This window comes from Pungitius pungitius, chromosome 15, assembly GCF_949316345.1.
Source record: "Pungitius pungitius chromosome 15, fPunPun2.1, whole genome shotgun sequence".
Taxonomy (NCBI): Eukaryota; Metazoa; Chordata; class Actinopteri; order Perciformes; family Gasterosteidae; genus Pungitius; species Pungitius pungitius.
In genome coordinates this window covers 17,825,322-17,835,873 of record NC_084914.1, presented here as the reverse complement: position 1 = coordinate 17,835,873, position 10,552 = coordinate 17,825,322, and the positions used below count along the sequence as shown (strand labels likewise).

Genomic DNA, 10,552 nt, shown 5'->3' with positions numbered 1-10,552 from the left:
ATTGTTAAGAGCAGCAGGTTGCTAGGCAACGGGAGCAGCAGAGGTAAAGCTGATGACGCAAGTAGGAAGTCCCCCCCGTAGGACAGACCGTCCCATGTCACAGACCACTGGGTGGTTGGAGGACCAGCCCGGGTCTACGAAGGCTGCAGGCAACAAGGATGCAGCCTAGCGACTAGGAGACACAGGGAGTCTCAGACATGTCCCACCATCTACAACCTCTATGTAGAGCATCTACTACATATACCCCTACAGGGAATGCTCATCAGACTCAGGATCATTCAAAAACCCTCCACACGGCTCACCTGTTGTATAGAACCCACAGGTCCTCCCCAGCGTCATTCCGGGATCCATAAGCCTTAAACTGGGAGGGCCATCGTGTACTGGTTGCTACAGCAGGTAGAGCGTGTGTCTGAAGTTACCTGGAGCTCTCCGGAGCATGCTCAGTAGAGCCGGCTGTCACCTGAGAAGCCCAGAGGCCCTGTTTGACTCCTCTTATATGAGCACCTCAACGACTGAACTCCTCACCTTCTTCCTTTCATCCCAAATGTCAACCGTGTTTATTGGGATCACAGAGAGGTTCTTATTATTATTAACATGATTTATTTTATTGATTTTATTTAACCATCTTCTGACGGCACGACTCTTTCCCCATCATTCCCAGCTGCGCGGTGATCACGTCATCACACGACCAGGACCGTCTTCCCAGCAGCCCCGGCACACTCGATGATGTCGTGGTGGGCCCGTGCGGCCTCGGCGAGCGGATACTGGGAGCCGACCACCGGACGCAGCCAGCCAGCTTCCATCCCGGCGCAGAGCAGCGCCGCACACTCCTCGTTCTCCTCCTGAAAGAGGTGGGAGTTAACGACCCGGCGTGCCATCAGGGCGCCCTGCGTGATGTTCCTGCTTCCTACCGGCGTGGCTAAGAAGAGGGCCACTCCCATGATGCTGCTCTCCTTAGCCATGGCGTCTCTGGGGTTGATCTCCACTGAGCCTCTGCAGCCGACGATCTGCTCCAAAGGGGAACGAGGGATGTGAGGAACGCCACCGACCACAGGAGCCGGACTTGATCACTGTGGACATAGTACTAATACAACATGATGTCATCTGCTGCTTCTCTTTGCTTCAGCGGCATCTCAGTTCCTTTCTAAAAGTATCTTCCTGCCTTTTTTGTGCTCACCTCACAAAGGTCAGCTGACCCGGAAATCAGAAATACTCATTTTCATTCATACTTGTGCTGCAATTTATCCATCTGGATTATTTTGGTGTCTCTACAGCCGCTGTCTCCAAGACTCAAAGACCATCTAGACTTACTAATACGTCATGGGGTGTCCAGGGTCTTTAAATGAAGAAGATCCTTTGGACTTTGTGCTACTGACCGCAACACGTCCTCCCAAAGCCAACATCTGGAGGTCTGCACTGAGGTTGATGTTTGACAGCATCTCTACGATCACATCGATGCCTCCACCCTGTGTGGCTTCCTGGAGGGAACACACACACACACACACACACACACACACACACCTTTAACCACCACGCATGGGGAGCTTCCCTTGTGTTGCTGTGGTGTGTGTGTGTGTGTGTGTATGTGTGTGTGTACCAGGATTTGGTCTGTGTAGCCCTCTTCTCTGTGATTAAAGGCCATGTGAGCTCCGTTGCTGAGGACCAGCTTCAGCCCCTCTGGCGTCCCCGCCGTCCCCAAAACCTTCAGACCCAAAGCACGGGACAGCTGGCACGCTGCCACACCCACCTGAACGGCACATGGAGACAATAAGGGTGTGTACATATATATATATTATATATATATAAAACATTAGAAAAGAAGAAGAAAGCTAAATCAGCACCCCTCCACTGGCCCCGTGGATGAGGACGGTCTCTCCAGCTTTGGCGTGAGCTCTGCAACACACATGCATAAATACACAGAGTCCAGTGGAAGTCTGGTGGTGTTGTACATTTTCTGCCCACTTGACCCCTAAACCCAAAAAGTTACCAACAACAAGCTGCAATCATTTACAGAGGGAACTGGGCACAAGGTGAAAGGCTGAATCGCTGTGCAACACGCTTTGCATGACCTCATTCACTTGAACTGTATTCCGTAAAGTTGGGTAACTTTTAGTGCACGTCTGCATTCGTAGGTGACGCCAGCACTTTTTTAAAAGCACATCAAATCTCTCAAACTGCATTCATTCATCTTTTTGCTGTTTGTGCGCCGAAGCGGCCTTCTCTCCAGTAACCACCAGGTGCAGCCTATGACCCAGTGTGTCTCACTTGTGGACCAGAGCCCTGTAGGCGGTGAAGTAGGGGACGCCGATGGCTGCTCCCTGGCTCAGGTGCAAGGCCTCGGGCAGCTTGTGGACACATCGGTCGGCTGCCACGGCGAACTCCGCGTAGCCCCCGGACTCCGTGGCTGTGGTGAACACGCGGTCTCCTGCCTGGACAACACACACGTGGAATAGATTCACTCTGGTGGTGTTCTGTGGATACGGTCCACTCTGATTGGCCACCGTTGGTTCTGTTAGTGTTTTTTTTTTTTTTATCTGACCTTTACTGCGGTCACTCCTTCTCCAACAGTTTCCACCACTCCGGCTACGTCTGTGCCCGGTGTGTACGGCAGGGGGGGCTTACGGGCGTACGTCCCTGCCCGGATGTACGTTTCCACAGGGTTGACTCCGCAGGCATGCACCCGAATCAGCACCTGCAGCGGAGAGAGACATTGTGGCTTAGAACAGCAGATGCACAGATGTTTGGAGACATGAGATGTCAAACACACCTTTCCCCACTCTCATTTATTTCAAAAATCTTAAATGTATTGTCTGTTTTTTATATCACTAGCAGCTTGAAACATGACGGACACCGGAGACAAGTGATCAGCAGCAAAGTCTAAGGACAGGGTCCACGTGGGTTGGATGTTGATCCACTGTAATACCAGCAGGGCTTCTAGGGACAAGGAGCTGATGCCCCTCTTACAGCGTCATGGAGGAACTAGATGGATGAGCTATTTAACTCATCTACAAAACAAGTGTACAAACAGTGGGACAATCAAATGAGTGAAAAGATTGAGTGATTGCAAAGGGCTTACATCCAGATGATCCACGTTCTGGGTTTCCATCGTAATGAGAGTTAATTAAAGGACTTTCCATAAAGGTAAGACAGTAATCAGTGGGGGGTGGGGCTTTACTTCCCTGTTTGAACCATGTATAATCAATCAGTGATCAAACATAATAACCCGTTATGACTCAAATCTACAAGCCATATCTGATGATGGGACACCGGGTTTCATGGTCCACTGTGTCCGCTGTGGACCCGCTCGGCCTCCGTCGCTGCGTCTCACCTGTCTGCTTCCGGGCCGCGGGACGGCCACGTCCGCGCGGAGTCTGAGCACCGACGGATCTCCGAACTCCGTCACCCTGACGGCTCTCATCAGCCTGCTGGCCCCCGACATGTCTGCCCAACCCCCAGCGGGCTCCACCACTCCTCCACACCTCGCTCCACCCTCCTGTGGGTTCACACAGAGCGCAGCAGCGCCGCCATCTGGACCGGAGGGTACTGACCGTTTGCAGCTTTCTTGTTACTTCTTCTGAGTTTGTATCTCTATGTGGAAATGCACTTATTGTAAGTCACTTTGGATAAAAGCGTCGGCTAAATATGATATAATGTAATGTAATGGAAGCAGGCTTGTCCGGAGAAGAAAAGGTGAAGCATCCTGAAACCAGTCATGTGTGGGGTTGCTTCTCAGACAAAAGGAGTGGGCTCACTCACAATTTTGCCTAAGAACACCGCCATGAATAAAGAACGTCCTCCGAAAGCAACTTCTCCCAACCATCCAAGAACAGTTTGATGACAAACATTGCCTTTTCATACATGATGGAGCACCTTGCCATAAGGCAAAAGTGATAACTAAGTGGCTCGGGGAACAAAAACATCAACATTTTGGGTCCATGGCCAGAAAACTCCCCAGACCTTAATCCCATTGAGAACTTGTGGCCATCCTCAACAGGCAGGTGGACAAACAAAAACTCCAAGCATTGATTATGCAGGAATGGGCTGCCATCAGTCAGGATGTGGCCCAGAAGTTAATTGACAGCATCCCAGGGCGAATTGCAGAGGTCTTGAAAAAGACACTGCAAATACTGACTTTTTGCATAAACTCTATGTCATTGTCAATTAAATCTTTTGACACGTATTACATGCTTGTAATTACACCTCCATAGTAACATCTTACAAAAAGATCTAAGAACACTGAAGCAACACACTTTGTGAAAACCAATACATGTGTCATTCTTTAAACTTAGGTTTAAGTATATAAATATAATACAGCACTGTCATTGCAGTCCACCCTCCGTTTCAGAAGGTGGCGGTAATGCGCACCAGAAAGGTGCTTGGCAACCGCCAAAAAAAAAGGAGGAAGAAGAAAGTGTCGATTACGACGTAACATCCGTTTGCACATCCTTGGCTTCTAAGCCAAAACGAGCAAAATGCTGCCGCACGCGGAATACTTCTTCTCATCCAACCCGGTCAGTGGAGTCCGGTTCTCGGTGTTGGTCCTACAAGCAGCTCTCTCTGACGTGTTCCTCGCTCCAAACGGCACGACACGCGCTGACGTAACATCCGGTTGACTCTGACAGCTTTAGTCAAACTCCTCCGCTTCGGTCCTCGGTCAACATGGCTGCAAAGAGCAGGTACGCGCTTCGGAGGGTGTTCAGCGGACTCCGAGCTCACAGTGTTTATTACCAGGACCCAGCCGCGTCCCCGCGTCAAGGACGCCTTCTGTGGACCCCCCAAATGAGACACCTGAGCGGCTGCCACCCGCTCCTCACGTCAAGGTCCCCGGCCACAGGTAGGGCACTGACCGGCTGTGCATGCAAAGAACGATACGTCTTTAATATATGTAGGGACTCTTTAAAGGGGCTAAAACTAGCGGATACGTGCCATCAACCTGAAGCACAGGTGTTGGAATCGAAAGCGAATAACGACACGTGACCACAACAATTCCAGGTATCGCCCCGTGACAGTCTCCACCTTCATCCTCCTCCAGGTCCCAGCAGTCTGTCTTTCAGGAGTCACACCTGTGGAGAACTGAGATCGGACCACGTGGGAGAGGAGGTCTCTCTGTGTGGCTGGGTCCAGTACCTCAGGTATTCTTCTGTTGCCGCTGACATGGCCTTCGAACGCTGTTTGACCTTTTTATTTAAGTCGTAACTTGCCGTATGGTGGACAATTTTCCAAATGAAATTTAATGGTTAAAGTGAAATGAGAAGAATATTGCTAATTTTCCATTTGTCACATTTTAAAGCTGTATACTACTCCGTTTGAGGTGCCTTCACCAATGTTTAGGTCACCATCACACACACGTTGTTCGCTTTCTGTGACCTCGCTGCTCAATGCTTTGTGGGGTAAAGAGAAACTTGACGGTGGCAGTATGGTGTTTTTCTCCTTTGATATCTTTAAAAAAGGTATTTAACAATCTTTCTGGCTCCAACAGGCAGGACCTGTTTGTCATCCTGAGAGATTTCAGCGGATCAGCCCAGGTTTTGATCCCTCAGGAGGAAGTAAGGACGAAGACGACTCCTTGTTTGTTTGAGTCCATTGTCATGTAGAGAATATGTCCTTAAGCTTCTGTTTTGGTTTCAAGTCTGCGGGCCGTTTGAAAGCAGCGCTGTGCGATCTCCCAGCCGAGTCCGTCGTCAAGGTTACGGGAACGGTCAGAAGACGACCCACGGGCCAGGAGAACAAGGTGTGTGTGTGTGTGTGTGTTCCCTCCAGGAAGCCACACAGGGTGGAGGCATCGATGTGACCGTAGAGATGAACAAATAATCTTAACTGGCAGATTGGCAATTCACAACATTAAAATGAAAAGTAATAAATTCAGTGAAATACAAATTGTAACATTTTTCTCCGTTTCATATATGCGTTTACTTGCTTTAGTGAAATATAATAACAAGATTTGATTAGTGCACTAGGCTTTGCACAAAGTCTTTTCCGGTTTACATCTTCTAATGTTCTTCTGTTTAATGTAATTGTAAATGAACCGAGACGTTGGTAGTAATGTCTTGTTGTCATTCTGCTGCTCCATCACCAACAGGAGATGCCAACAGGAGACGTAGAGATCCTGGCTGATAGTGTGGAGGTTTTCAATAAGAGCCAGAAGCTGCCTTTTGAGATCAAAGACTTTGTCAAAGTACGTCATTTTCTTCACACATTTCGATGCAGGTAATGTGAGTTTTGAGGTGGTTAAGCATATAACAAGGTTTCTGCTGTTTGATTGAAACAGAAATCGGAGTCGTTGCGGATGCAGTATCGCTACCTGGACCTGAGGTCCTCTCGGATGCAGAAGAACCTCAGGCTGAGGTCTCAGCTGGTGATGAAGATGAGAGAGTACCTCTGTAATGTGCACGGTGAGCAAGTGGATCCTGCCTCTGTAGTTCAGTGGTGGTGGTGGTGGTGGGGGGGTCCTTTGATCACAGGTTCAGGGCTTGGATTCATGTTTCTTACCTTTTTTAGTTTAGTTTGCAAAACGGGGCCAAAAGAAGATTCCAGGTGAGTTTTGATCTCTCCCTGCACAGTAAGCACGACGGTTAGAGAGGAATCAACCGCTGCTGTCATGTCCTTCTTTTCACTTGGCACAACTTTAGTTTCACATTATTCTTAAATGATCAAAGATGACATTAAGAACAAGGAGGATCAGTAGAATCCATTCAAACACTGCACATGACGTGATGGTGGAGCTTAAGCGTGTCGATTCATTTTCTGTAGGTTTTGTCGACGTGGAAACTCCTACCCTGTTTAAAAGGACACCGGGGGTAAGAGGGTCTTCTATATGTCAAGATGACTTCAACCCGACATTGAAAGAACGCTCTATTTGACAACTGAGATGGGTTTCTACCTCTCAATGTGTTTCAGGGAGCCAAAGAGTTTGTGGTTCCGTCCAGAGAAGCGGGCCGCTTTTACTCGCTGCCCCAGAGCCCCCAGCAATTCAAGCAGCTTCTGATGGTGGGGGGGGTGGACAGGTGGGTGCAGGCCGGGCCCAGGGAAGCATAGCGGTCGTCCAGTGCTGGTTAAGAAGTCTGTGTCTCGTGGCAGGTACTTCCAGATGGCTCGGTGCTACCGGGATGAAGGCTCCAAACCGGACCGGCAGCCAGAGTTCACCCAGGTAACCAACAGGGGGAACCTAACTCTCCCATTTCATTTACACAGGTAGAAGAACTCCAGGTTGACTTTGTTCTATGAAGGTAGTTTGAATACGCTGGGACTTTTTACTCAATATTACAAACTTCTCATTCGTTCATTTATTGGATTTCTATGCATTTTTGAGCAGGCCAGATGTATGTTTTGAATATCAGAAGAATGTCAACGGCAGCATGCCTTCACGAGGGCCCATAAAGTAAAATAATGAAGACCATTTGGGACAGACGTTGGCCTCATGCTGGCGCCGCGGCGCTGCTGTTGACTCGGACTTGTGTTCTCTGACCAGCATCTCGTTGTCGCCCCCCCAGGTAGACATAGAAATGTCTTTTGTGGACCAGGCTGGCATCCTGTCCCTGGTGGAGGGTCTCGTGCAGTACTCCTGGCCCGCAGAGAAAGGTGCCGTTACGGCTCCTTTCCCGACTATGACGTATGAAGAGGCCATGAGGGACTACGGCGTGGACAAGCCCGACACCAGGTTCAGCATGAAGGTGGGGGCATCAAGCTTTTTCACCTTGATGATCTGATATCAGATCGCTTTGTGTAGTTCGGCTCATTACACCACTGACATGCTGTTAGCGTTCTAGCAGCAGCAGCGGTGGAGGTTTCTTCTGAGTACGAGTATGTCCTCCTTCTGTCTCTTCGTCCAGCTGATTGACCTCTGTCAGGTTTTCCTGTCCACGGAAATTGACGTCCTCAGATCAGCTCTCAGCCAACCGGGAGGCTCCGTCCAGGCCGTCTGTGTCCCCGGCGGAGCGGTGAGACCCAAGCCTGTTCTTCCTGTTAAAAGAGACCCATCAGAACTGTGTTTGATCTTCTGAGGACCTGCGTCCCGGTGGTCTGACTCAAAGGATCCTCTCGGTCTCGTGTCTGACCACAGAAGCTGTTTGCTGGGAAGGATTTGGAAGAACTGAAACAAACTGCCAAGACTCAGTTTGGCCAGGTGGGTTTGTTTTGTTTTCTACTAATCCGCCCTGTTGTAAATAAGACCTATTTGAGCCTTAGTACTCCTGCAATAACTATATTAGATGGAGAGTTTAAGGCTATATTCAGTGATGTCATCCAGTATCCTCACCTCTGACTATCCAATGCACCCGACACCAATCCCCAAGGAGCTCAGCGTGGTGCTGGTCAAGGCGGACGGGACGTTGAGGTCCCCCCTGAAGAAGCTGTTGTCTGTCTCTGCCACAGACGAGCTGCTGCAGAGGACCGGAGCCAAAGCAGGAGACCTGCTGCTGATGGCAGCCGGGTCCCTCCACGCTGTGGTACGACACACGAGCCATGTTCAAAGTTCTGCACACGGTTTGCATGTGTTGATACCATATTCTCCCGCCTGTCCCGTCAGCGCCCGTTGCTGGGTAACCTGCGTCTGCGCTGTGCGGAGCTCCTGGAGTCACGCGGCGCGTCGGTCCGCGACCCCTCGGCTTTCCACTTCCTGTGGGTTTTGGACTTCCCCCTCTTCTTGCCCAAAGCAGAGGCGCCGGATCAGCTGGAGTCGGCCCATCATCCCTTTACTGCCCCGGTGCCCGAGGACGCAGAGCTACTCTACACACAGCCTCAGAAGGTCTGCGCGTAGGGTCGCTCTTATCTCATGTGTTGCTGTGGCGTTTTGTAATAATCACACCCGTCCCGTGGGATGTTTTCCAGGTGCGTGGTCAGCACTACGACCTGGTGTTGAACGGCTGTGAGATAGGAGGAGGCTCCATCCGTATCCACAAGGCCTCAGAGCAGCTTCACGTTCTCAAGAGCGTCCTCAATGTCCGTATGCCTTCCGTTTGGGAATTGGGTTGAATCTTTAGTGAGCGCTGGTGTTTACAAACGGTGTCCCCTGCAGGAGGACCCCGGCCTCCTCTCTCACCTGCTGGAGGCTCTGGACTCCGGAGCCCCGCCACATGGGGGCATTGCTCTGGGTGAGGTCAACTCTGCACTGACCACAGCCGGCTTCGGCCCTCACTGAGCTGATGTTAGCAATGTACAGCCGTTTCTACACATCAGGTCTGGGAAGCTCACACCTGACGATGCCGATCATTTATGTGATTATGAAGAAAGGAGCAAGTAGACAGTAAAAAAGCCTTAAAACTCCCAAAACCATTAGTACTTGCATGTAAAAGCAAACTCTTCCCCGCTGTCGGCTCACCTGCCTCCATCCTGAATGAATGAAATGCTGGGCCGTAAAGGATAGATGAGATGTGTCCTCCACATGTGTCCTTAAGGATGCAGCCCACAAATTGAGCCTCACCCACTGGCTGTAGAAGCCTGAAGTCCAGTGTGGGACCCACGGCCATCTCCTCCTACTGCAGCTCCCACTTTAAAGATCAGCCTGTCATATTGTGTGACGCTGCTGTGAAGCTATGCATTTTAATAGATGAAAGCTACAATAGATTTAATGTTAAATATAAGAAATGTAATGCAATAAATTGAGCACTTTTATTATTAAAGTGCTTTCACGATCAAATCTCAACATGCTAGCTAGATCTCAGTGTTCATGGGTTACTAAGAAGAAGGCTTCTGTTGGTGAAGGTGAAACTATTCTATCCATACCTTTTACACTCCTGTGTGCTTTTCTAGGTTTGGACCGACTGGTCTCCATCCTGGTCGGCGCTCCCAGCATCCGCGACGTCATCGCCTTCCCCAAGTCGTTCCGGGGTCACGACCTCATGAGCTGTGCCCCGGACTTTGTGTCTGAGGAGGAGCTCAAGTCTTACCACATCGCTGTCAAATGGCCGGTGGACAAGGAGCAGGAGGAGAGGGGAATTGAAGATGCAAAGAAGTGACATCAGGGGAAGGGGTGATGCCTGCTTAGGGCTTTGCATCGGACACGAAGGAGACGAGAGAAGGAGACGAGAGAAGGAGATGACCAGCTGTTACGCCTCTGCCATCCGGCCAGGAGACGGGAGGAGAAGGATGATGTGACTGCATGTCACAGCATCAGTGACATGTCAGTACCGTCACTATCAAATGGAAGAGTAAAAAGGATGAGCAGACCATGTGGGACATTACGTAGTTGCTGGTCTCTTGAGGGCAGACTGACCTGTTGGTTTATGAATACTGCACCGTGTTGTGTTGCTCAGACCATCGCTAACTATAACCAGTCTTTATCAACAAAGTTTTCTATGAACTTCCTTGTTGTCCCAATGTTTTGTGTCAAAGATGTGGCTTCAGACCGTGTTTCACCTTGATAAGAAGAACCATCACCTGGTGCCTTCTGTGGAAAGCATTTTATGATTGTATCTACGCATTGCACCCAAAATATGAACCTCTGAAGTCACACCATTAGAACACAGCGCCTTCCTTCTACTGGTAGCACAGGTTTTACACTAAAATCAAACGGTTGCACATATCCACACCGTCCACTGATTAGCACCACTGTGGG

At 49.9% G+C, this 10,552-nt stretch overlaps 2 protein-coding genes across 4 annotated transcripts; one reads left to right on the top strand and one right to left on the bottom strand.

Annotated features, from left to right (window-relative positions):
• Nucleotides 1-582: 582 nt before the first annotated feature.
• cryz (crystallin, zeta (quinone reductase)) lies at nucleotides 583-3,496 on the bottom strand. 2 transcript variants are annotated; one of them, XM_037458495.2, is made up of 8 exons: nucleotides 3,329-3,496; nucleotides 2,540-2,692; nucleotides 2,266-2,429; nucleotides 1,842-1,893; nucleotides 1,598-1,747; nucleotides 1,377-1,478; nucleotides 912-1,007; nucleotides 583-842 (listed from the first exon to the last, which is right to left on the bottom strand). In XM_037458495.2, the coding sequence occupies exons 1-8, from the start codon at nucleotides 3,437-3,439 to the stop codon at nucleotides 681-683; spliced, it is 990 nt and encodes a 329-aa protein (XP_037314392.2). In that variant the 5' UTR covers nucleotides 3,440-3,496; the 3' UTR covers nucleotides 583-680. The 2 variants fall into 2 exon arrangements, with proteins under 2 accessions (XP_037314392.2, XP_037314393.2); XM_037458496.2 differs by lacking the exon at nucleotides 3,329-3,496 and adding an exon at nucleotides 3,077-3,191.
• dars2 (aspartyl-tRNA synthetase 2, mitochondrial) lies at nucleotides 3,445-10,301 on the top strand. Of its 2 annotated transcripts, none has more exons than XM_062557683.1 (17): nucleotides 3,445-4,834; nucleotides 5,033-5,132; nucleotides 5,480-5,546; nucleotides 5,630-5,731; nucleotides 6,080-6,175; nucleotides 6,269-6,392; nucleotides 6,751-6,797; nucleotides 6,898-7,004; nucleotides 7,078-7,147; nucleotides 7,491-7,670; nucleotides 7,830-7,937; nucleotides 8,060-8,122; nucleotides 8,292-8,444; nucleotides 8,525-8,743; nucleotides 8,827-8,937; nucleotides 9,014-9,174; nucleotides 9,748-9,856. In XM_062557683.1, the coding sequence occupies exons 1-16, from the start codon at nucleotides 4,660-4,662 to the stop codon at nucleotides 9,134-9,136; spliced, it is 1,845 nt and encodes a 614-aa protein (XP_062413667.1). In that variant the 5' UTR covers nucleotides 3,445-4,659; the 3' UTR covers nucleotides 9,137-9,174; nucleotides 9,748-9,856. The 2 variants fall into 2 exon arrangements, with proteins under 2 accessions (XP_062413667.1, XP_037314370.2); XM_037458473.2 differs by having other exon boundaries at nucleotides 3,449-4,834; nucleotides 9,014-9,089; nucleotides 9,748-10,301.
• The last annotated feature ends 251 nt before the right edge of the window (nucleotides 10,302-10,552 follow it).

Excerpts from the sequence above, each read along its gene's own strand:
- cryz (XM_037458495.2), bottom strand. The coding sequence starts at position 3,439 with ATGTCGGGGGCCAGCAGGCTGATGAGAGCCGTCAGGGTGACGGAGTTC. Across the intron at positions 2,430-2,539 it reads AAGGAGTGACCGCAGTAAAG|GCAGGAGACCGCGTGTTCAC; the intron begins GTCAGATAAAAA and ends TGTGTTGTCCAG. Across the intron at positions 1,479-1,597 it reads GCTACACAGACCAAATCCTG|GAAGCCACACAGGGTGGAGG; the intron begins GTACACACACAC and ends TGTTCCCTCCAG.
- dars2 (XM_037458473.2), top strand. The coding sequence starts at position 4,660 with ATGGCTGCAAAGAGCAGGTACGCGCTTCGGAGGGTGTTCAGCGGACTC. Across the intron at positions 7,148-7,490 it reads GGCAGCCAGAGTTCACCCAG|GTAGACATAGAAATGTCTTT; the intron begins GTAACCAACAGG and ends TCGCCCCCCCAG. Across the intron at positions 8,123-8,291 it reads CCAAGACTCAGTTTGGCCAG|GAGCTCAGCGTGGTGCTGGT; the intron begins GTGGGTTTGTTT and ends CCAATCCCCAAG.